The 24,479-nt window shown below is 43.6% G+C and overlaps 1 protein-coding gene across 1 annotated transcript in view; it reads left to right on the plus strand.

Annotated features, from left to right (window-relative positions):
• LOC8035964 (calcium/calmodulin-dependent protein kinase kinase 2) overlaps positions 1-22,787 on the plus strand; it is a 70,248-nt gene extending 47,461 nt beyond the window's left edge. The window contains exons 15-16 of the mRNA XM_040499011.2: positions 20,346-20,479; positions 22,523-22,787. Coding sequence (XP_040354945.2) covers positions 20,346-20,479; positions 22,523-22,586 — 198 coding nt within the window. The 3' untranslated portion in view covers positions 22,587-22,787. The remainder of the gene's footprint in view (positions 1-20,345; positions 20,480-22,522) is intronic.
• The last annotated feature ends 1,692 nt before the right edge of the window (positions 22,788-24,479 follow it).

The raw sequence follows: 24,479 nt of genomic DNA on the forward strand, positions 1-24,479 counted from the left end.
TAACAATTTGTGAATTAACTTTTCTTAATGTGTGAAAGCAAACATATGGTTTCAATCAGAAACTTGCTGAGCGTCATCGAAAACCACTAAAACAGTAATTTTTAGAACGGAGCGCGTGAGAAGCGCAGTAGAGCGCTAAAGTTGCGCTTCCGCTGCACTCGTGCAGCGCAAGGCTACCGGTGAGATAGCGCGTCCGCGCGATTTTTCCGTCTTTTTTATTTTTTTTAGCCCCAGCCTTGTACCTGTTGCAAGAATGGTACCTTTAGCACACTGCTACGCTTCCCACGCGCTCAGAGTTTTTCTAAAAAGTATTCATTTAGTAGTTTTCGAGGGCGCTCAGCAAGTTTCTAATTGGAACCATATGTATATTTTCACTCATTCAAAACTTAATTAACAAATTTTAATTAATTTGCCGAGTGATCGTTACGATTAGCCCCCTATACTATGTCCTCCTGGCCGTATAACTCACCCGCACAAACCGCATAAGTGTAACTTCCACGGCTTTTTTTTTTAACAAATCTGTGAAGCTTGAAAAAAGGAAGCACCCTGTATATCTCAAATCGGATTTCCTTTAAAAAAACTCGTGAAAATGAGTCATCTGTCCTTTCATCCTTTCAACTACGTAATTCAAAGGTTAATTTGTCAACTGATGAGAATAGTTATCTATTTCGCAGTTTTTGCCAGATCCGTTAGCTGTGTAGGCAAGATAATAACAAGATTACAAAACACTGCCTTTTTAGTAATTAGATAAGATCAAAATCTAACACCCGGTATTGAGCTGTTGAGAAAATCAATGGAACATGTTACAAGAGACCTTCTTAAATGTAACTAATCGCTCAAAAGATGTGATGTGCTGCTAAACTGCGATGCGGTTACGAATAAATATTTTCATTATTCTCACACCCTTATGCTACGGCAGGAAACTGACAAAAATATAAATACAGTTTATTTGTGACCGCACAAAGCCATCACAGCAGCTTCGCGGCAATATCGTATTTACTCGAGTAATAGCCGTACTGCTTATGAAGAAAACCTGAGTGTTCACTTCACCGAGGAGCACGCGGATTGCCAATCACCGCAATCGACAACATGATTCCAGCGGTTTACAGGACAGGGATAACGTCTTTGTGCAAGGGTACCATCTGTGAAGACTGCATTTGTATGGAGAATCGTGTTTTCGATCTAGTTATTCGCTCTGTTATTTATGCGCAACGCGATTATTGGCTGTCTGTGTTCTGAGGGAAAGTAGACGCAAGAGCCTCGTTCGAAAAATAGTAGGGCTATTACTCCAGTAAATACGGTACATGATATGGTTTGGAAGAAAGTCGGAAACATTCGTGTTGAAATCTACTGTACTCCTCGATTAAACAAGAAGTTACAAGCAAAGAATTATTTTTCTCTTTCTCTCTACCTATAAATATATATATTTAATTAATAATATATTTTGTAATCTATCTATCCATCTAATCTGCCTGATACCTATGCAATCTATATTTAATCCACCTGTCTATCCGTCTAATATATTTCATCCCTCTATGTAATCCATACCTAATATATCAATTTATCTGTTCATTCGTACGCCCCCGTGTCTCTTTTCTTCCTTCCATATCTTTTTAAGAGGAAATAAAGGCAAGTTCTATTATAATAAAACGAATGGGTGGGAGTGGCACACACACAAATAGAAACGAAGAAACATGTAAAAAAAGTAAAACTTTATTTTGTTTTTTGTTTTTTATGTGAGATTTAAGAAGGGGGAGGGGGGTTCGATCGCAATTCTTCCATACATTTCATCCTGTTCTATTCGTCCATTCCTCAGGTACTCTTTTCCTCCCGTTGTTCCTTTCGATTTTTTTCTTCTTCTATAATCAAATTTATCCTGCTTTCTTCCAAAAGCGTACGGCCGTCGCCCTTTCCAGCGGATTCTTGCACGCATACATGGAAAGGATTTGAACAAACACAATAGCGGCGGCGGGTTTTCGTTTGTTACTCAAGCACGCATCCGCTAACCCCCGTGCGGCGTCTTTTCCCCCTACTGCCCTAGACCACATTACGGGAAGAGGGGGGGGGGGGGGGGGGGGGGGGGGCGGGCGGCGTTTGACGCGCACCGCTGAGTTCCTTCTTCAAACTGCCGGCGGCAAGGATTGCGACACGGACGGGTGTACGCATGGAAGCGACGGAGACCCGGTGCGTGTTCAAATAACCCAAAAAATAAACGAAACGTATAAAACCAACATTCCACATTGTCTTTATGCGACGGGTTCGACGAACGAGTTCGCCCGAGATTGCGTACGCGACTTCCATCAGAAAATGTATGCGCCCACGCACGCGAACGGTTGCTTCATATTCAACGAGGTGCACTGATCGCCATTCTGGTGAACTTCCCTCACCACATGGTGATAGTCGACGGTGCCCAGCAATTTCCTAACTGAAACTATACCTTTAAATGTAGTTATCCACCGGCTAATTACTAAGAAAATTACTAACAAACCAGTTACAACTAATATTATTCATTTTCCTGAATGGGTCCATGCGTGACGTGCATTGCCGTCACGCCAGCAGCCGTTGTTGTCGCCTTGCTGCTGAGCGCGTACCTTCTCCAGCTTCGCACCAGTTCGCACCATCGATTTCGCTTCTCTCGGGAACAAAACGTACGAATGAACCATCTTGGTTCTAGGGATGCCGCAAACCACCCTAAGTTCAATTTCGAAAGGTTCGATATTTTCAGACCGAACTGATGTTCAAAATCGAAAGGTTTCAATATATTCGACCGTACGGAGGTTCGATTCCAAAAATTCGCAACTTTCAAAAATCGTGGAGTTTCGAAATCGAAAAGTTCGAAGCTTTCACGGTTTCTAAAAGGTCGGGTTCGATTATTTCGAACATTTTTTACTTGAGGTTCGAGAAAATCGAAGATTTCGATTTCCCTAACTTTCAATTCGGGAGATTCGAATGTTTCGAATGTTTCGAATTTCTTTGGATCTGAAATTCGAAAAATTTGAACGTTCGAATTCTTATAGACATAAAGTCGATAAATTCGAAGATTTCGAATTTCTTTCTTCATAAAGTTCGAAAATGTCGAAGGTTTCGATTCTCTTTTAGGGCTAAATTCGAAAAAAAAAAAACTTCGAAGGTTTAGAATTTCTTTCAAGTCCAAGTGCGCAAAGTCCGGTTTTCATTAGGGTGCCTAATGAAATTAGTGAGTTCATTTAGTGATATCCAACGATGCCCACATATTTCCTAGCTCAAAATATTTTAGATCTACTAATCCAAAACATTGTTGAAAACTAATTCACAATCCAATTATAATAATATCTTTATTATCTTTGAGAAAATACAGGTGTAAGCGTGCTAACCCACGAAAGCAAAGACGCTTGAAAAAAAATTGGGTTGTGTGTGTGTTTATACAGCCTAGAACTTGGTCTGCCTCACAGGGGCGACGAGTCTCCCAGCTGTAGATGAGAAATTTAGCCAGTGCGGCACAACCGCTAGCCTGGGGTCTTTAACCTGCATCACGCAGTAGTGATACACGACCGCACGCCGGTACGATGCTCATCCAGATCGAAACGGGCAGGGGTGGGGCTCGAACCCAGGATCCCTGGGTTCCGCAGCGCGAGCTTTCGCTCCACGTGCTCCGAGCTGGTGTGCGCTAAACCACTCGGCCACCGATCCCCCCCTTTTTTTTTTTTTTTTTTTTTTTTTTTTATGCATGGAAATTTTTACAAGTGGCATAACATGTTGATACTTATGCGTATATACAGTTATAGGACATTCATTTTCACACCTTATTTACATACCAATGTCACGCACACACACACCTTATATATGGCATCTTATACATGTGGCCAGTGGATGTGATAAATTGAGACAGAAATTGCGTCGACGAGTGTAACACAATGGTCACAGAAGGATATATTGTCAATAGAGCATTCAGAAATCTGGGAGACCCAGACATGCATCAAACAGGGCAAACCACTCTGGTTGGCTGTGAGGTGAAGCGTATACGCTCCTCACTTGCGCTACCAGTTCTAGAAAAAGAGATTTTGTCGTACGGGGTTTCTCTGCGTGTCTGTCGATCATGCGACATTTCCATAGACTATGAAGTCCCAACAGAGCGAACATGTCGTACGGGGCGGTTTCGTTCTCAGCGAACCGGAGGAAGCGGAGACTGTAGTCATTAAGAATTAGATCTTTCTTTAGCGTGCGTTGTAGAACATCCCAAAACAAAAACGCGTCGTTGCAATAAATAAAACAGTGCTCTATGGTCTCTGGCTTGTTACAGAGTCTGCAATTAACAGTCCACGATACAAATATTCCTTTTTCCTGGAGGTAAGTTTTTACTGGTAGGGTTGATGTATGCAATTTGAAGAAGAACGTCTTGGTTGAGGGAGGCACGCCCATTTTCTTGACTCTTTTGAGAACATCATTGATGGGTTCTAGCGTGAAACGGGTACGATAGAGTGGTAGTGAAAACAAGCTTTCCGTAATATTCCTTGGCAGTGTCTTCCTGGACACGCTAAACAAATATTCCAATGAAAACCGTGTTTTCAGGAAATTTAAGGTATCGACAACTTCCTTTAAAAATCCCCAGGGCCTATTTTTCGACGTTTCGCCCGTTGAAACAACAAGATAACTTAAACTCTCAGCAAGGCGTGATTGGAGTATGACTCTAAGGAACTCGTGATTGGCATTTTTAAAAAAAAAAAATCTTGACACTAACTGGCGGACAAATATGTGACACAGTCCTAAACCACCGGATTCGAGAGGGAGGAATAGGTTGTCCCTTTTAACACGTTCCCACGTTGAGCACCATATCAAAGTGGCGAATATTCTATGGAATTTTTGGATGTCTGTTCGAGCGCAATTAAGCACTTGAAGAACGTACATAAGCTTTGAAGCGAGGAATATATTACAGACACTTGCTCTAGTAAAGATGGAAATATCTCTACCCTTCCACGCATCAGCCTTCCTTTTCAGTGTGGTCGCAAGGGCGGACCAGTACGTCGAGCTACTACGAATTTGTGAGAGCGGTACTCCAAGATATGTGATCGGACTCTGATTCCACTCTATCCCTGCAAAAAAACGAGGTTTTGTGGCCCAGGAACCGCACCAGAATCCGTTGTATTTGGATGGATTCACTGAAGCCCCAGTGACTGCGCAGTAACGCTCTGTTTGATCAAGCGCTTTCTCGACACTCTTCTTGTCAACGCAAAAAAATCCAACATCGTCTGCGTATGCGAGGACTTTTACCTCGACATTTTCCACAGAGTACCCACGAATACATTCTATTTTTAGGATGCTGAGGCATAAGGGCTCTAAATACAATGCAAAGAGGAGGGGAGATAGAGGGCAGCCCTGCCTTACGGAAGATTTGATCTTAATTTCATCAGAAAGTGTGTTATTGATTTTCAGTCTTGTCGAACTATGCATGTAGCAAAGTCGAATACCTTCCAAAAGCGTCTCTCCCAGGTTTACGTGCTCAAGAAGGGCAAATAGAAATGAATGACTCACGCGGTCAAAGGCTTTTGTAAGGTCTATTTGTACAAGTGCAACCTGGCCATTACTGTCTGACACAGACTCTAGGACGGAACAGGCAACATGTACGTTCGTTTGAATAGATCTGCCCCGTATGCCACAAGTTTGGTGCTCACCTACCAGCTTTTCTATTACGCACTGAAGTCTTTCATTGAGAACTTTAGCGTAGATCTTATAATCGACGTTGCAGAGTGATATTGGTCTGTAGTTTTCCATCTTTTTAAGCATTCCAGGATCTTTTGTTTTTGGCAGCAATACCGTGTGTCCACGGTAAAATGAAGGGGGAAGAGTTTTCTGAATGTAGGATTCTTCAAATATAGCGAGTAAAACAGGAAATATAATGTCTTGGAACTTTTTGTAAAATTCACCGCTTAGTCCGTCGGGTCCTGGTGTTTTCCCATTTGGGAGAGATTTAATGGCGGCCTTAATTTCGTTTAATGTTATGGGGCCTTCAATTAAAAGGCGATCTTCCTCGTCAAGTTTTGGCATCTCTGTTCGTAGCTGTTCGATCTCAGTCTTGTCTTTTGCGGGTATTACTGTTCCAAATATATTTGTATAGAAGTGGTGAAAAGATTTGACTATTTCAGTTGCGTCGGTGAGTATCAAACCATCTTTGTTAATTTCTACTATTTCCTTTGACAGCGCGTTACGTCTTTCGTCATCCAAAGATCTTTTGGTAGGTTGTTCGCCGAGGAGAAAGCGTTTCTTCCGCGAGCGAATTAATGCTCCGCGGTACCTTTCGGTTTCATACTTTTGAAGCTGGGCTCGTACTATGTTGACATCGTCGCTGTACGCGCCTGGGTTTAAGCATTCAAGCTCGTGAAGGGTTACTAAATTTTTAAAAAGGTCGCGCTGCTGTTGTTTGTTTATATATGATGCAATTGTAGCGCGTTCGATTGCGATGTTTTTTGCTTCTTGTTTGAAACTATCCCATTTTGCAAAGATGCGCATGTCAATGTTTTGCAATGTATTCGACAAAAGTAAGGAGATGTTAGTTGAAAATTGCTCATCACTTAGAAGCCTCAGGTTGAGCTTCCAGTGTTCCCACTGCTGATGAACACCTCGGAGTCTGCGCGGCCCAAAGCAGACTGATACCAGGCAGTGATCAGAAAAGAAAACTGGTTTGACTTGGTAATTGCTCATTGAGTTGATTATATCACCTGAGACATATATTCTGTCTAATCGTGCGTGAGATGTTCCTTGGAAATGGGTGTAGCGTATCGATTCACCTTTTTTATAAGCTACATCAACAAGGTTATGGTCTTGAAGCGTGCTCCGTAGAGCGGCGGCACTTCCGTCATACCTAGTTTGTGACACCGATCGGTCGTCTGCACTGCAAACGCAGTTAAAATCTCCCATCGCAACTGTTGTTCTATTTGTGTCGAAAAGCGGCGAAACTAGTTCATAGAATGATGTTCTTTCTCTAGGGGTATTTGGAGCATACAGGCAGATAAAGCGCCAATTTATCTGCCTAAAACAAATGTCGCAGGAAATAAGCCGCCCTTCCAGGTCATTTAGAATGGAAACTGACGATAACTCAAGCTGTTTACGAAAAAAAGAAAACATCCGGCGGAGACTCCTTTGGCTTGGCTAACGCAGATTTCGTAATCCTTAAGAAAAGGTTCTAATGCGCCCGCGATGCCTTCATCTGTAGAAAATTTTGTCTCCTGTATTGCCGCAACGTCCACTTTCTCTTTTTCGAAAAGACGCAACAGCTGAAACTGCTTCCTTCTAGACCCTAAACCTCTTACATTTAGCGTTAGAATATGTAATGGAAGGGCGGGATACATCAGGACATTTTAGATGTTGTTCTCTGTACCCTTGAGGTTCCCCAGTAGCTTGGAGTATGGCTTGTGCCGCACCCCTGCCGGCTGGCGGTCTTTCTTGGACCTCTTGGAAGGGAGCTCGTCGGCAGAGGAACTTTTGGTCGGGAGGGACGTTGAGGTTCCATCTGGTTCATCGGATGGTCTCGATGTCTCAGAGGCAGGTACGATGGTGGTGGGTTCCACGTCTACCTCGTCATGCTCTTCGTCACACTCTGTATCCACTTCGCCGACAATCGTTGACTCTGATGATGAGGATGACGCGCCGTCCTCGTCAGGCGGAGGTAGCTCCGAGGGGCCCCCAGGGTCATCCTTGCATTCGTTGATGGCAGGTGCTGCTCTTGGGTGCTCCTGCTCCACGAACTTTTCGATCGTTGATGCCGGTGGTGTGTGCCCCGATGCGTCAAGGACCTCCGTGACATCCATAAGCAGCTCGCTCTGTTCTTCGGCCTCCTGGGTTCTTGGTCCAAGGAGCTTACTTGCATACGTTGTGACGCAAGTATCAGTCGTGTGTCCGTACCGTCCGCATTTAAAGCAGCGGGGGGTCTTGCACTGGCGGCGAACATGCCCCACTCTGTTACACCTGAGGCATAGAGGTGGGCGGCCTGGCACGAGTAGGAGGCACTGGCACCCAAAAATCTTCAGGAGATGTGGCACCTTCTCAATCGTGATGTCGTCGTGAAGTGTGATGTTCACTTCTCTGTTTAAAGTGTCCATATGTTCCATGCCGGGGCATCTCCATTTCTCCCGGCTCAAGCTCCGCACGGTTCCGTAGGCCTGCAGGACCTCAGCGACGCGTCGGTCTTCAAGGTGGTCTGGTAGCCAAATTATTTTTATCTTGATGTCGCGAGTGTCTGGGTCTATAACCAGACATTTTCGTCCTTTCACGAGAAGTTCTCTTTGTTGACACAGCTTCGCTTTCGCGAGCGCGTTTGTGCAGGTGACCATCCAAATGTGACTCATTTGGTATTGTCCGGTTGCCTTTACATCTTGGAGATCTATTACGTCTCTGAGGGCGTCGCGAAAGTCTGGAGCTGAGTAAGGCCTAGCGCTTATGTCTGCATGCAGGAATACGGAGTTTAAAATCAGGTTGCCTGTTGGAAAGCGGGGAACGATTACCTTGTAGTCGGTTGTACTGTTGTCAGACGATACGGGGTTAACTCGGCCAGTGGCCGATACGGCGTTTCCACCAGACATCATATTCCTTGCTGCCGTTCCGAACGGCTTCTTCTTCCTCCACCTCTCGGCCACCGATCACCCTCAAAGACGCTTGAATGTGGGACCAGGCAGCCAACAAAATACCGTGACACATTGAAGACTGGAGAAACAAAACAAACAAACAATAGCAATGTAGGCATTTGGGCAACGAATACGCACTAAGTAATTATATAATTATTATTGCGCGAGCGTGAGGCATTATTCTCACATTTCGTTTTACCGCACGAAAGGATAAAGAGCTCAGCAAAGATTCTGGCAAACTGTTGAACATCGAAGGGACATAGTGTCGTTTTAGCTTTTTTCCATAAGTTGTTTGTATCTTATGGACCGTGAACCTATTTGTACGCCGCAAGTTTCTTTTTTTACCTCTTATTTAAAAGTTTTACTATAACAATTACTTGTTATTATCACATATTTATGAAACTGATTAAATGACAATAATTCTAACGCTCGCATTGTTTCTTCAATGTCTAGTTTATCGAACACTGACCCGTAAGAAATATTGTTTACACTATATTTTATGATTCTATCAATTCCCTGTTTTTTGTACTCTGAACAATTCCCATAAATCGTTATCCCATACCGTATAACGGATTCTCCTAGAGATCTGAAAATAGTTCTCCGCAAGTTTACAGAACATACACTTTTTAGCTTGTAAAGATACGCCCGATACCACCCGCATTCTCTTAATAGTATATCCGATTTGTTGGTTCCAAAGGAGATGTTGGTCAAATATTAACCCCAAATATTTAACCGATGAGTCATAAGGTAATGGTCTACACGTGCAAATGTGTTGAGCATGATCATGAAGGTGAAGATATATGTTTGGTACTAGAGTAATTTGTTTATGGGGATTACGAAAACAGACTAATTTAGTTTTATTGACGTTCACAGAAATGAGATTACTTGAGAACCAGTTAACTAATATATCTATATCGCTTTGAAGCAGCAGAACCGCCTGGTTATAGTTGTCATGCGGTAGTAATAGAACGGTATCATCCGCGTACTGAAACATTCTAGGTCGTAGTTGTAATAACCCTAGATCATTCACATATATATTGAACAATAACGGACCTAATGTGCTACCCTGTGGCACGCCGCAATCGACTCCGAGTTTTGTACTAGTACTGCTTCTAATTTTAACTAGGGATGCCGCGAACCACCCTGGGTTCGATATCGAAATATTTCGATATTTTCGAACCGAACTGATGTTCGAATTCGAAAGGTTTCGATATTTTCGACCGTACGGAGATTCGAATTCGAAAAATTCGCAACTTTGAAAAATCTTGGAGTTTCGAAATCGAAAATTTCGAAGCTTTCACGGTTTCTAAAAGTTCGGGTTCAATATTATATCGAATATTTTTTTTTACTTGAGAATCGAGAAATTCTAAGATTTTGAACTTTCCTAACTTGAAAAATCGAGAGATTCGATTGTTTTGAATTTCTTTGGATCTGAAATTCGAACGTTTCGAATTCTTATAGAGATGAAGGTCGATAAACTCGAAGATTTCGAATTTCTTTCTACATAAAGTTCGAAAAGTTCGAAGGTTTCCATTCTCTTTGGTTGTTCCTCATTCCGCCAGGAGCGCCCTCATCTCCCGGGGTTCCAGGTCCAGGAATGTCGGTTCGGACCTAGAATTAGGGCTAATGATTTGGCGCATGCGCCCTTCTCTGCTGCCCCTTTTCTAAGGAATGGGGCGCCCTCTTCCACGCCACTGTAAATTTCACACCTCACTGGTTTTGACGAAATCAGGTTTAGAAATGTTCAGGTGTGATATTCAGATTGCGCGAAGTTGGTCAGGCAATTAAATGAGACTACGAGTGTCCAGGATATGCTGGATTATTTGCCAGTGCAGAGTGACGTGTGCAGATCAGTAATTGGGCCGCCAGCCCGGGGGGGGGGGGGGGGGGGGGGGTTTAACCTGCATCACGCAGTAGTGATCACCCGAACACACTGTTTTACGAGACTCACCCAGTTCGAAACGGCCAGGGGCAGGCAGGTGGTGCAGGGTCACTTGAGGCTCAGAAAAACCTTGAAGCGATCTGGCAAACTGCCTCCCCACCCCCTTGCCCGCTGGTAGTAATCCGCTCAAACGCCGCCCTTTGTCCTGTCCCCTTTTTTCTTTCTCCTTACACTATTCCTTTCGAATTTCATTCCCAGTCTCGGGATTTTGCATCATGATCAACATACACCAGCTCGCCTGCACCTTGACAATTTTTTAGTTTGTAATTGTTTTGGAGGGTTTTTTTTTTCCGGAGACGGAAGAAACGCCGAGCAAAAAGCACAGAAACCGACACAACTTGAGGTCGAGGAGCGCTCTACCATACCAGCAGCGTCGGAAGAGGAAGAACGGGGGAGAAGGGGGGAGGGGGGGGGGGGGGCACCGGCCTCTCCCCCCCCCCCCCCCCCAGATATTTCGGACTGTTAAAGAAAACAATACGGGGAAAGAGGACATGGTCGAGCTTATTTTAATCTGAAATTATTTATGCATATGTATAGCTACTGTCGCTCTTCACTGCATAAAACATCGCGTAGTTGGTCATTGATAGAAAATCGTTGTGCGAAGGCACTACTCGTTACATGCTTAGCGGTTCGGAAGTTCAAAGCTATGTCTTTTCGACCTAAATAACTGTACCATTAGTAAAAAATAAGAAATAAATAAACATAACAATAAATGTAAAAAATAAAAAAAGCTGGAGAAAAAAAAACTATCAAGAATCCGACGGAAGTGTGGTATTCTTGCATATTCAGAGGCCCAGAACTACGAAACAAATTTCTCCTACCAAATCTGTACAGGCTAAAACAAACACGTCCCAAAAAAGTGAAATGAAAAAAAAAAATAATAATAAATGTTTTTTTTTTTTTTTTATGACGTGCCGAATTTGAACAATATTAGAAATATTTTCCCTGAGTTAATTTATTTCTCAACGTGAAAAGAACAATATATACATTAATTTGTATTCTGCAGATAGTAATGGTATGTACTTCTGCGGTGTTCATTTAAACGCGATACCTCAAAAAATTTCCGCGAAAAAAATTACCAAGTTTAGGGCATAATTGCCCGTAGATACCATATTTGGATATTTCTTCGAAACTCGTCTTGAACAACAATAATCATATCTTAAGACGACACTTACCTAGGTTATACATTGATCATTCTTAAAAAGTTTAACATCTCTACCATAAATATCTTCGGCTACAGCGCGCTTCAAATATGGCACAAACGACAATTGTCAAAAACCCGTCGTCCTTCCTTGCTCCTTCGGGAATCTATTTCTTTAAAACCAAGCATGCCAGATGATTGAAATAAACGGCATTGTCTTTCGCAAAGAATGCGGCACCACACGTAAAAATGCGAGACAAAAAAAATTACGAATGTACCTCACTGCTTAAATCCAAATGAAACCGCCCGCCCGTCTTTCGAAGTTCGACGAACTTCGAACTTTTATTCTAAAAATCGAAGTTCGTCGACCTTTTGACTTTTCAGGAATCGGAAGTTCAACAATTTTCGAATTCTTTAGATTAATAAGTTCGAAAGGTCGAAAATTATCGAATTTCTTAGCGTAGAAAGTTCGAAAGTTCGAAAACCTTCGATATTTTTAGTGCAAGAAAGTCGAAAGTTCGAAAATCATCGAATTTTTTAGTTTATCAAGGTCGAAAGTTCGACAAGCATTTAATTTTTGCAGCGTAAAAGTTCGAAATTTCGAAAAGCGCCGAACTTCTTAGTTTAACAAGTTCGAAAATTCGAAACTTTCGACCCGCTTGAATCGATCATCGAAACTTCGATTCGAAAAAAGTTCGCGGCATGCCTAATTTTAACCATCTGAAACCTGTTTGTAAAGTAGTCAGCGAAGAATTTCTGAAACGGGCCCCTGAAACCACGCTTAGTTGAGTTTTGATAGAAGGGGTGCGTGATCAATTGTATCAAATCGCGAAGGTTATTCATTTGCACGAATAGGTCTTTTGGTACAGACTAACAGGACATCAACTTCCTCTTCTGCGTCAAGCGTAGTTCTTGAAGGAATGATTTGACCGGCGTTCGGTGAGACACTGTGATTTTTATAACTTCAGTTTATAGACGACTCATAGAAGAATTTTTTTTCTAGGCAGTTTTAACATTTTAATTATAAATAAAACGGCAGGCGACGTTCGACCCCTGCCGTTTTATTTAATTCTAAATAAAACGGCAGGGGTCGAACGTCGAATTCATCGGCACCTAGCCGGCCGTTACGTCGATCAATTTTTAATCTCGAACTGTTTTTCACAACGCTTTCGGGCCGAAATGCAATTTCCACGATAAATCCAATTTCTACACGGCGTTTGTAAATTAGATAACAAAATATATAATTCAAACTAGCATTTATCTTTTACGTATTCGATTTGTTTTCAGCTAATTTTAAACTTTATATGCCAAATTTTGACTTTCTTTTTTAGCAGATAATCATGCACCGAGAAATGCATTACCCGAACGCTTGAAAAAACGAACACTTTTTCAGAAGTGTATTGTTGTCATTAAGAATTATTTTGGTGAGACTAAGCCCAACTCAAGCAAAATATAAAGCAACTAATTATAAGTAAAGCCTTTTTTCTAAAGAAAGTCATTTTTTATCGTGCGAAAAAAAGCTATTCCCAAAGCGAAAACTAAGAGACGATACATGTGGAATATTGTTTTAGGGGTATAATTAAAAGGCATTGAGGGTTGGTGAGGGTTGTTTGGGGGGGGAGGAGGAAGATTGGCGCCACGGAAATGGTGGCGTCTCCCAGCGTTATAAAGGGGAAATATTTTGGTGCGTGTGTCTTGTTTTCAACCCTAATGTCAATAAATATAATTATTTCTTTCGATGAATGATTTTCCCACATGAATAATCCAACATGCATTTGACGAAGCACATGGTATTACGTCATGTTTGAGTTCATGCCAGGGTCTGTCAACTATTTAGGCCTAATCGAAATCGTTATATGGCTCGAACCAGCTAAGACCATCAACTCGAATCAACATGTGCGTCTCGGAAAGACTTGTCAACAATTATGCGAATAGCAGAAACCTTCGACGACTTCTCAACTTCATTTAACTAAAGATGTCAAATTAATGTCGTTTCTCTCAATCTATTTAAAGTATGATGAGGGTCTCCTTAATTAGGTACTTCGTAATTGTTTTTATGTGGTGTGATTCATAACATGTACCATTGTATAGAACGTTTCACTGAAAGTGGGCAAGAGGGAAAAGAGGAAAGAGCTGCCGTCGCTTTCCTCCTCACTGAGTTTGGAAAATAATAAGAACCCAGTCGGCGTTGTACGGTCAACGTAAGTTTACCGGTATGGTATCGCGCAGGAGATCGTGATTAAGATAAACCGATAGAACTAACTTTTCGACAATGTCCAGTCACACCCGGCGATAGAAATGAGCCTTCAGCTAAGTGTTGTATATGATAAAATCGAGTCGATGTTACCACTGCAAGATATAAGCATTAGGATAAATTAAGTTATAAAAAGTTGCAAAGCTGAAACAGTTATTTTTACGAGAAAACTTACACCTACCTTGCGAGCGAGGTCCATGTTCATCAAGGGTACAGCGTTAAGTTCGGTGCGCGCCCTATTCCCGAAATGTTCCGAGTACACTCGAAAATATGGGGTCGGGAAAAAGTATTTTCTGTTTACGGACGCAACCCACTGCCGCCGCAGGTTCGTGTCATTTGGAAAGCGATTGAGTTTGAAGACACTGCAGCCGCAGTTGCCTTGTCGGATACCGTGCACGATGCAGATGTCATCCGACAATATTCTGCGCTTTCGGTTGTCATTCGTGACCTCGTGCAGCCTATTACCAAACAATAATGTCCCGATGATCAGGGGATTGTCATCATGGATTCCTCTAGCTCTAATTACATCTGAAAGTAAAATAAAATAGAAAAAACCGCGAAGACAACAACCGAACTTGAAGAACACAGGCGTCCAAGGCGTTCACCCGTGTCTTCCGCTCGTTCCCAACCACTCATAAAAGGAGAAAATCACCGGCAGCCCTTTTTCCTTTTCTCTCGTGGCCTCCTTCAGTAAAACGGTCTATATCCAGGCGTATTTGTCGGGGGAGTAAAATGTGCTGATACGTGAAAGACGCAGTTCCCTCACGTTCCCCAGCGACCGCTTTTGGGGATGCAAAGGCAGACAAGACAAGACGACATAGCGCAAACAACAAAATGTTACCGCCTACGTCGGTGCACCAGGTATACGAACTGCATCCCACTACACTATTAGTCTCGAAGATTAATTTTCAGCTGTAAGAGAAAAGCAATGAGCGCCGGCAAGTATGTAGTCGTACTAACTCTGCCGCGTTCTGCACGTTTCGAAGAGGAACTACAAAAGTTTCACTGTCACTCGCCACATCGTGCGAAGTATATTAGAGCATGAATCTTATTCACAACATTCGTTCTCCATTGGCAAGAGGCGTAGTTTGTTGCCGCTGACCCTTTGTTTTCTGCGTCAAATGGTGAAATACCCGTGCGATTGCTATGCGGGCAGACACTGAGAGGGAGGGGGAGACGAGAGAGCGCGGGGCCCCCTGAATGGCGAGCTCTGATTGGATTAATAATTGTGTTGTGTGTATGTTTTGTTTGTTTTTTTTATTGTCGGAAGTTAGTCAGGCTCAGTGGGCGTCATGGTGTCTCAGCTGTATATAGATGAGAAATTTCGCCAGCGCAGACTGTGCAGTACAACTGCCAACCTGGGGTCTTTAACGTGTACCACACACGAGTGATACACGACCGCACGCCGGTGCGATCTTCATCCAGATCGAAACAGGCATGGGGTGTGGATTGAACCCAGGATCCCTGGGGCTCTGCGGCGCGAGCTTTCGATCTATACGCGCTCCGAGCTGCGCTGCGTTAACACGCTCGGTCACCGATCCCCCCCCCCCCCCTTTTTTTTTCTTCTTTCTTTTATTGTTTGAATACTTCGTACAAAGCATACATTTCGAAGACACACTGACATTCCCGTAAGCCTTAAAACAAACATTTCCAAAAATCGGCAAACCTGCAAACTTCGGCTGTCATGGAGCTATTACACGGATCCAGGGCTGCCAACTCGAGGGAAATATCCCAAATTAAGGTAATGTTCCGGTCTATGTGGGGATAAGGGAAATCTTGCTGGTTTGAGGGAATTTTCGGGCATCGTTTATATCTGGAATCTTTGAAGGTCAATTATGTTGTTTTTTTTTTTGTTCTTTTTTTTTTTTTAGGTAACATCGAATGTCAGCGGCTTTGGTTATATTTCGGTTATTCCCTCCAGCCGTTTGGCGCTTTGTTGTGTGACCACCTGGACCATCTGGCAAAACTGAGCAACACTCAAAAACGTTTTTCGGCAAATCAATTTTAATAGCCCCCTCGCCCTCGTGAAAGCTATCGAGGAAGGGACAAGGCAAGTCGGTGATTCTGAGAGCGCCGATGTGCCTTCTCGAAAAGTAAAGCTCGAGTACAAGAAGAAATACTGCGATAACTGGAGATACAGACCTACCATGACTAGTAATATTTTGTGAAGTGCCGTGCACGAAATGTTACTGACTGTGTTTCGTGTGTTCGAGTTCGAGAACTCTCGCTTGTGTTGCACCTTTCGGTTTGAACTGACTATTATAAAAATCGCTAATGAAGTTATTAAAGCAGCACGATGTTTTGATGGCGCAGATAACATATATGGCGAAGGTAGGAATTCATTCGACAGTTTGAATCTCCCTTTGCCATATTGGCCTTGCCCACGATTTTGGCCCGATAAACTCAATTTTCCGAAACGTACGCGTGGCGTAAATGCTAAATAATATATGTTTATGATAAGAGTGGACGTGATGCAGAAAACAATGAATATTTAATATTATACAATTATTGGGGAAAGCGAGAAACATTTCGGCAGAGATACAGAAATTTTAGGCGTTCGCTAGGGAAATTTTGATTTTCCGTCTTGACAGCCCTGCGCAGATCTTAACAAAACCAGGCCGTCTAAAACTGGCGATCAATCTGGAAGTTCTTCCAAAACGAAATGCATTTTTCTAAGTTGACTGGTGCTCCGAGTAAAAAAAAAAAAAAAAGACACGCAAGTCGCGTATCAATGTCGGCATGTCGCACAATCATGCGGCTCTTCCATAAACTGGAGTCTGTGATTACCATGATTAGCTCGTATACGAAACAGAGTCGGTTTTCTCAACTGGCAGGAAATGTATCCCAAGTGCGGTTAACGGGGGTTCTTTTTTCAAGGTCCGTTGCAGAACGTTCCAACAGTCTAACGCGTGTTCAATGTACGCAGGTTCCTTACACAAAAAGGCAATATATAGTCCAGGGCACGAAGATACCCCTCTCTTGGAGCCCTGTCTTAATCGGAAGTGTCCCACTATATAAATTAAAAAAAAAAAAAAAAGTTTTCATGTGCAACAAGGTGTTGAACTGGTCGAGTTGGTAAAAGTTTGACATGGTGGGTGTAACAGCTTCAAAAAATGAGAACGATAGAAGGAATAGACACGGCAGGACAACAGCTGTACTCGCAACTGAAATGTTTTATTTGAAAAGGAAAAGAAAGCACTTACGTCAGAACCAGATAACACAGTGTGTGATCAAACAATACGCCACACAGAAGGCACGTGTCATCAAAATAGGTTCACTAGACTCAACTTATGCCAGTCATGGTGTGGCGCAAAAAGGACAGCTCCTTATCACATAAGACAACCGACGGCTCACTCACACACCTTTCTCCGAGGCACGAAATATAAAAGGCCTCGATAATTTCGCGAGTGACAATCTCTCTATGCCTCCCTTCAACCGTCACCTCGACAAAGGCCGGCTGACACGTGCAGTCTCTACAACGCAAAGGGAGGGATTTATATTTCTTTACACTACGAAGCGTATTTTGTTCTTGGAGTGAAGTTTATAACGTTCGTATAACGCATATAGTTCGCATAGCGTATAACGTTCGAGCTAATGATGTCAATATTCTTGATTTCTTGCAAGAGGCCCTCGATAGATTTTTGGTGTTTTCCTAGATGAACGGATTGACTTTTTTTTTTTTTTAACAAGTCGTTCTTGCATGCGTCGACAACTTCGTCCTTGAGAGATCAGTCAAAAGAAAGAAACACAGTACGTGGGTGACGCCTGAAATCTAAAACGAAACAAAAATCGAGTAAAAAAATTTTAGCCAAACTTAAATATTTTGATCCCTTCTCTCCGACATCAATTGCACGTCCTATCGTGCCTATCCAAATATATTTACTTCACCATCAAAATGCGCAACTTTTTCAAAGAAAATCCAAGAAAGTTTTGGCCGCACTTGACAAAAAAAAGAGCGTACCAATTTAGTGAGCATAGTCATAACGGGCAGACGCTTGTCGATGAGTAGTGCATCACTAGAGAGTTTAGTCATTTCGTTCCATCTGTGTACACTATTGATAACTCTGTCTTGCCATCATTCACTTATGACAATCGCGGCATCAGTGACTTCGTAGTCTCTATAAAAGGGATCCTTGATGGCCCTCCACGGATATACATTGGAAACTCGTGTGGCTGGAATGGAATCCCTAACGCTTTCCTAAAAAGGTACGCCGAATGATGCTTTAAGTTTCTTTACGCCATTTACTCTTGCTGTTTAAAAACGGGTCAGGTACCGCAAGACTGGAAAGTAGCCAAAGTAGTGCCTATTACAGCGGCGTAGTAACGGGGAATCTAAGGGCCCCAGATACAGGATAGCTTAGCTACGCCACTGTGCCTATATGTAAGAGTGGAGAGAAAAATAGAATTTGCAATTATAGACCATGTGTCGTTGTTGAGTTTATGCGTAGTTCTTGAAAATTTTCATTTTCACTTACATCATATCTTTTGTAGAATCTACAGCGTTTCTAATAGACAAACAACACAGGTTCCGTAGAGGATACTCGACAGTGACACAACTTCTCCACACGGTCCATTATTTCGCTACAGTAATTGATACTCATGGTCAAGTCGATGCTCTTTTCTTAGATTTCGCAAAGGCGTTCGACAGAGTTTCGCTTCGCAAGTTATTGCATAAGCTAAAGCAGGTACTAGATAATGATTGCTTCCTGAAATTGTTAGACTCTTACCATACCAACCATAAGCAGTTCGTGTCAGTGGGCAAAGCAGAATCCATTGAATTACCTGTTCTATCTGGAGCACCCCAGGGCTCATTACTCGGACCATTTTTTTTTTGTTGTTGTTTTTTATGAATGATTTGAATGAATGAACCCTCAATACTGATTTTTTTTTTTTTTGAGGTGTATGTACACTGTTTTTCAAAATAGCTTGCGTTCAAGACCATTTGCCAAAAGTGGCAAATGGTCTTGAACGTTAAGAAATGCTTGCAAATAGCAATAACGCTGATGAAAGTACCGCTCCCCCCCCCCCCCCTACACTATCCATTCCAATGGTTTAGCATTAGTCAGCAAATGCAAGTATCTAGGTGTTACTATTCCGTCTAATTTAAGCTCAACTTTTCACATTGGGCAAGTAATTGCCAGAGCGTCTAGAAAACTGCGGTCGCTGCGAAGGACAACCATACACCGCAGTCCTGAAACGAAGCTGACGGAGTATAAATCTCCAATCAGTCCTTTACTGGAGTACACTGACATCTTATGGGACCATCATTCTGAATCGTCTATAGACCAGTTGAAGGGAGCTCAAAGAAACATCGCTTAGGGTCGTTTATAATTCACATGGCAAAGAATCACATTTTTCACCGTTGTATGCTGTATGTTGTATGGTGTATGTATGGTGTATGTTGTATGCCGTTGTAAAAAAAAAAATCGTTCTGCTTACACCATGCCTTGGCCTTCAAAAACTGGCCGGCAGTATCTTCAAGATAAATAAAAATTCTAAAGAGAAAAGCACGGCTAAAAATTGATAAGCTCCGACCACTTCCTTTGAGTAGGCACTTAGTGGCCCAGACTCGCCGTCACAAGTCGAAAGAACAAATCAGGCAAGGCACTACACAATTGCACTACAATCGCCGCTCGTGTGGAAAAAGATCGCTTTGATCAATCAGAAAAAGAAAGCGCTCGACAACCTGTCGAATAAAGAGATGACACAGAGATAGACCACCACAACGAACACTCCGAAACAAGTTTTTCGGCTAGTGCGCTCACAGGAAGGGGCCCACGCAAAAAACCGCGAACTATCGATTGAACTTTTGAATATAAGTTATATAACTGACGGGAGTAGAAAGTTGGGCAAGTTGGTGATCATAATGATTAAAAAGCGCAACAAGACGACGGACACAGAAGGAGACACAGACACAGCACTGTGTCTGTGTCACCCTCTGTGTCCGTCGTCTTGTCGCGCTTTTTAATCGTTTTGAGTATAAAAGCGAAAACAGCTCAGAAATTGAAGAAGGCACCGAAGCTTGGCGACAAACAAATAAAGTACAAACCACGATCAAAAATTTACAAATGTCGACCGACCCGAAGTAACGGGTATTATGGTCGAACGATCAATGTTAGCAAACACTTTGGTTTTGGGCGCCCGCTCGCCACACACACGTGGCGCTCAACTCTGCCACCACCGTCTGGGGGGTGCCACGACCAGGCTTGCACCGCGTCTTCTTAGGGGAGTCACGATGTGAGACCTCCAACCGGCGCTTCGAACTCAGGACGTCATTGGTTCTTCGGCCTTCCTATCGGCTAATGACACAATCTGATTGGTTGCGGAGTTCTAATGAAATACTCTGGAGTCGCCCTGCTTTTCTTAAGCAGCGAGTGTACAGCTCGTGAAACAGCGAACTCGTTCTTCTCTCAGATCCTGGTCAAGAGCATGCTGAAGAAGCACTCGTTCGGCAACCCGTTCAAGGACTGTCCTCGGCACCGCGCAAGGTTCACCAAGGCGGCCAGGTCCAATTCGGCTCCTTCCTCCTTCGACGTCCTGCTAGAGAGGTGAGCGACCCCGGTTCGTGCCAACTTCTGACGCCCGTACACATATTTGCGTTTGAGTGCAGCTATACACAATGTCCTTGCAGCAGGGGGATGTCGCTCGCGGTACGCATAGCCGTTGACATAGCCCGCACTGACGTCACTTGGTCAGACATAATGGGTGAAAGGGCGCGTGAGGGCGTATGTTTTCAAGAACCAAACATCCTTACATCCTAGCAGCATCATGGTCTGAACTCTCATCACTTAACCCCTTTCTTGCACCCTCCTAACACCCTTCTTACACCCTTTCATAGTCTAAAGGTGTAAAAAGGGTGTTTTAGGCGTGTCGGACAGCCTTCTAACACCCTTCATCAGGGGCTCCGGAAGCGGGGAAGGGGAAGGGGGGGGGGGGGGGGGGGGGCAGGGGGGGCATTCGACAGGTTCTAAACCAGTGGGGGCATGCCCCCACACTCAAAGCTGTTCTGACCGCCGCCCCCCCCCCCCCTCTTCTCCCCTTTCACCACCCGTGAGGCTGTTGCATGTTGAAGCTGCACTCCATAGGCGAAACGAACGATGATTTTGGAAGCCTTGTTAACTCGTTCGTTTGAAGTTGTCATTCAGTGTTTGTCTAATATGTGCGTTCTCACTAATAAATCAGATTGGAGCCTTCACTTCTCTGCACTGCACTTCGTCAGTGGTCGTTGAGATACATATGTATAGAGAGAGAGAGAAAGAGAGGGAGAGGTGAACTACACAATGCGACATGAGCCCCCAGACGTCGCCCCCACACATCAGATTATACTTCCGGAGCCCCTGCCCTTCATATTAAACATGAGGCTGTCAAAAGGGTGCTTTTGTACCATTAAAGCTTTAAAGATGTAAAAGTTTCCTGGGTAGCTTCCGCTGCGTTAACGAGGCGCTTCTGGCCATCAGGAAGAGGGGCGGACTGATGTCACGTGCAAGCCATCGTCTGACGGAGTGCTACGGCGGACCAATGAGAAGCCGAGAAAAGAAAGGGAGGGTCACGTGCTTGCCCGCGCACTTCGTCGTCGCGCATCCGGTTGCCCGTTCGGAGATGGTCTCTCGCGTTTGCTTGATGGGGAGCGGTGGGGACTGCGGGAGCAGGTTATTCCAAAGCAGCGGTCACACTGTTGATACATTAAACAAAAGACAGAACAAAAAACAAACAAACAAAAAAACCTCAGACAGTGCAGGAAGAGGTGTGTTTCCTTCTTCCTGCCAACTTGTTATACAAACACTGTCTACACGCCTGTTCGAAGCATACATGACCCAAACATGCTTCGAAGATGCTCGAGTTCGCAGATAATTTTGTCATCATGTCTGCAGACCGTGTCTTTTGTGTGGAGTATGAGCAGTGTGACTGCGGCTCAAGGTTGCCATGATTCAAGCTAAACAGAAGTTGCGGAAACCAGCGAGAACGCCCCAAGATCGGCCATGCCGGCGCTGTCGCCGGGCGCCGCCATATTAGGCGTGGATTTCGGTTTAGTCGCTCGCGACGATAGCGCGTTCTTAATAGAGAGTCCCGCAACGCTGCCCGCAACTCGCTACGAGATCTGGGTTTTTTTAGTCGAGGCTAGCGACGCGCAAGTGCAGTAGCGGTATCTTCGTCGCAGATAGCTTAGCGGAGAGAGGAAAGCGGTCTACTAAAACTCCCGATGGAGAGCTTTCGTAGACCGCGTTTCTCTCTCCGCTACGCCCTCCGCAACGAAGAAGCCGCTACTGCGCCTGCGCGCCCATGGCCCTGACTGAAGAGTTCCGGGTATCGTAGCGGATTGCGGAGACCATTGCTGGACGCCGAAAACGATCTACGAAAACTCCCTGCTGGCTCTTGACTACTGTCGACTACGTTTCGGAGCAACTGCGCGTACAAACTTTGGGCAAATACTGTTCACCTGCCACAACTGAACGGATCGCGCTCAAACGCAAAATGTGTGTGTCCTTTGGAGCAAACTCAAAGAAGCAGTAAAGCATAGTTCAGCTTTTCGCAGAACGATTCTAATTTCCCCATTTACTTAGTGGCCCCTCCTTCTTTTTATGGCGTTTCAGAAAAGTTTCCATCGAGAGTCCGCTGCCAGCCCTCAACGAAATCAACTTCCTGGACCAGACGTAGCGCCGGTGCCGGACTCTTTCGTGCGTCGACGCGGGCAACGCCAAGCGCAAGCCGCGGCGCCGGGTGCTCCAGATGTCCCCGTAGCCCATGCAGTTGCCGACCAATAACATATGGTGCCTACCCTCACGAACACACCATCCCAAAACACAGACACACACACACGCAAACACACCCTTTGGTAATGGTACTCCCTGAACCCTAGTGAAGTAGCTTTCGGGTACACCGAACCGATGTACAGCTGCGTATGTTTTCACCGTTATATTCGTTTTGTTCTTCAAAACACTTTGCGCGAAGGCAGTTAACCCCTAGACATTATGCACTTTTAGAACGCTTTCATCGCCGTGCCGAAAAAAACGGTTCTCCCAGCCGAAGATAGAGTTGTTGTTGAAGGACGTACAAAATCATTTTCAGCTTAGCTGATACTCCCTCCTTCTCGCCATTACTCCTTCTGCTCTTTAATCGTTGCCCGGTTTCCTTGCATCCAATGCTGCAGGCGAATTTTAGCTTCTTTTCTTTTTTGTGTGTGTGATAAGTTGAGCATTATATTTAGGCCGTAGGTTTTCCGAAGTTAGTAACAAAATTCGGCGAATGTTTTTTTTCGGTTTTGCTTTTTTTTAATGTCGACATATTTAGGTGCGGCCTCTGACCTACGTTAAAACCGCTGATTATCGGTGGAAAAATAGCGTTTAAGTACTAAGAACTTAAGACTAAGGGGAAAGGATTTCGACAAGAACAGTCCTGGCTGGATAAAAGATTTCCGAAATTCGGTGTATTTAGGTTTAAAAAGATATTGTATATTTGACACAAACGTATGTTTAACAAAGGGCGGTTTGGTGAAACTACAAGAGTCAAAGAAAGAATAAAAGCACTTAGGGACAAGGACAATCAGCACAGTTCTTTGGGCTGTCTGTCCTTGTCCCTAAGTGTTTTTATTCTTTGTTTTACTCTTGTACATGTGTTTATCGATTCATTTTCTGAACCGATTTTGTATTTATGACACCTACTGTTGTTTATTTGTGTTTCCTTTCGATTTTAACCAATTTTGTGTGTTTCACACCGACGGACGTTTTCGGTGTTTACGCTTAAAACCGGAAAACCTATGTCCTAAATGTACTTTACTTCAGCAGCCCATGAAGAGTATCGTTCGAGGAAAGCGGAACTGTCCCGTCTGTTTTGTCCCCTACGTGTCTCCTCTTTCTATTTTTTTTAAAGAGGTACCTCACTGTTTGTATGCTCCATGTCACAAATGTCTGCGGTAAAGACAAAATCACAGGTGCGTGAGCTTAGCTCTGCAGAATGCGTCTGTTTGCACAAGAACTCGTGTATAAAAGGCACTTTCCAAAGCCACGCGTTCGTGTCCAAGTCTTTGTCTCCACTGCAGATATTTGTGAAATGGAGTATAGGATATTAAGGACAGAAGGGATCGATATTTATTCCTTCTGGTTGAACCGTTAGGTAGCTAGACAATTCCAAAACAATCTGTATGGAGTCCCCCTGGGCGTTGTTTCAAGATCTATTGTAGGTTAACTTGTTTCTGATCGAAGTTGACACACAGGGGTGTTCTCCCCTCTCCCTAACATGAAAAAAGGAAGGGAAAGATTCCTAGCCGTACTGAAAAAGAGCCCTTGACAACCTTGTGTTTCCCTCAGAGCATCTTGTCAATAGTTGTCCGCTTCTTTGTTTGTTTTATTTTATTGTTTAAGCTATCTCAGTCATGTGCCACTTGGCAAGTTTTCTGAAATCGTATATCTTTGTTGGGCATTTCGCATCCCGAATCTTGCAACGTGACAACCGAAGACGCAGAAAGGGAACAATATTATTTTTTCTGCCTCACATGAAAACGTTTTTGATTGGACGTCAATTGTTTCATTTTGGTTTTCATTTTTTCCTTTC

The sequence above is a fragment of the Ixodes scapularis genome, unplaced genomic scaffold (assembly GCF_016920785.2).
Source record: "Ixodes scapularis isolate PalLabHiFi unplaced genomic scaffold, ASM1692078v2 PGA_scaffold1__304_contigs__length_218370807, whole genome shotgun sequence".
Lineage (NCBI taxonomy): Eukaryota > Metazoa > Arthropoda > Arachnida > Ixodida > Ixodidae > Ixodes > Ixodes scapularis.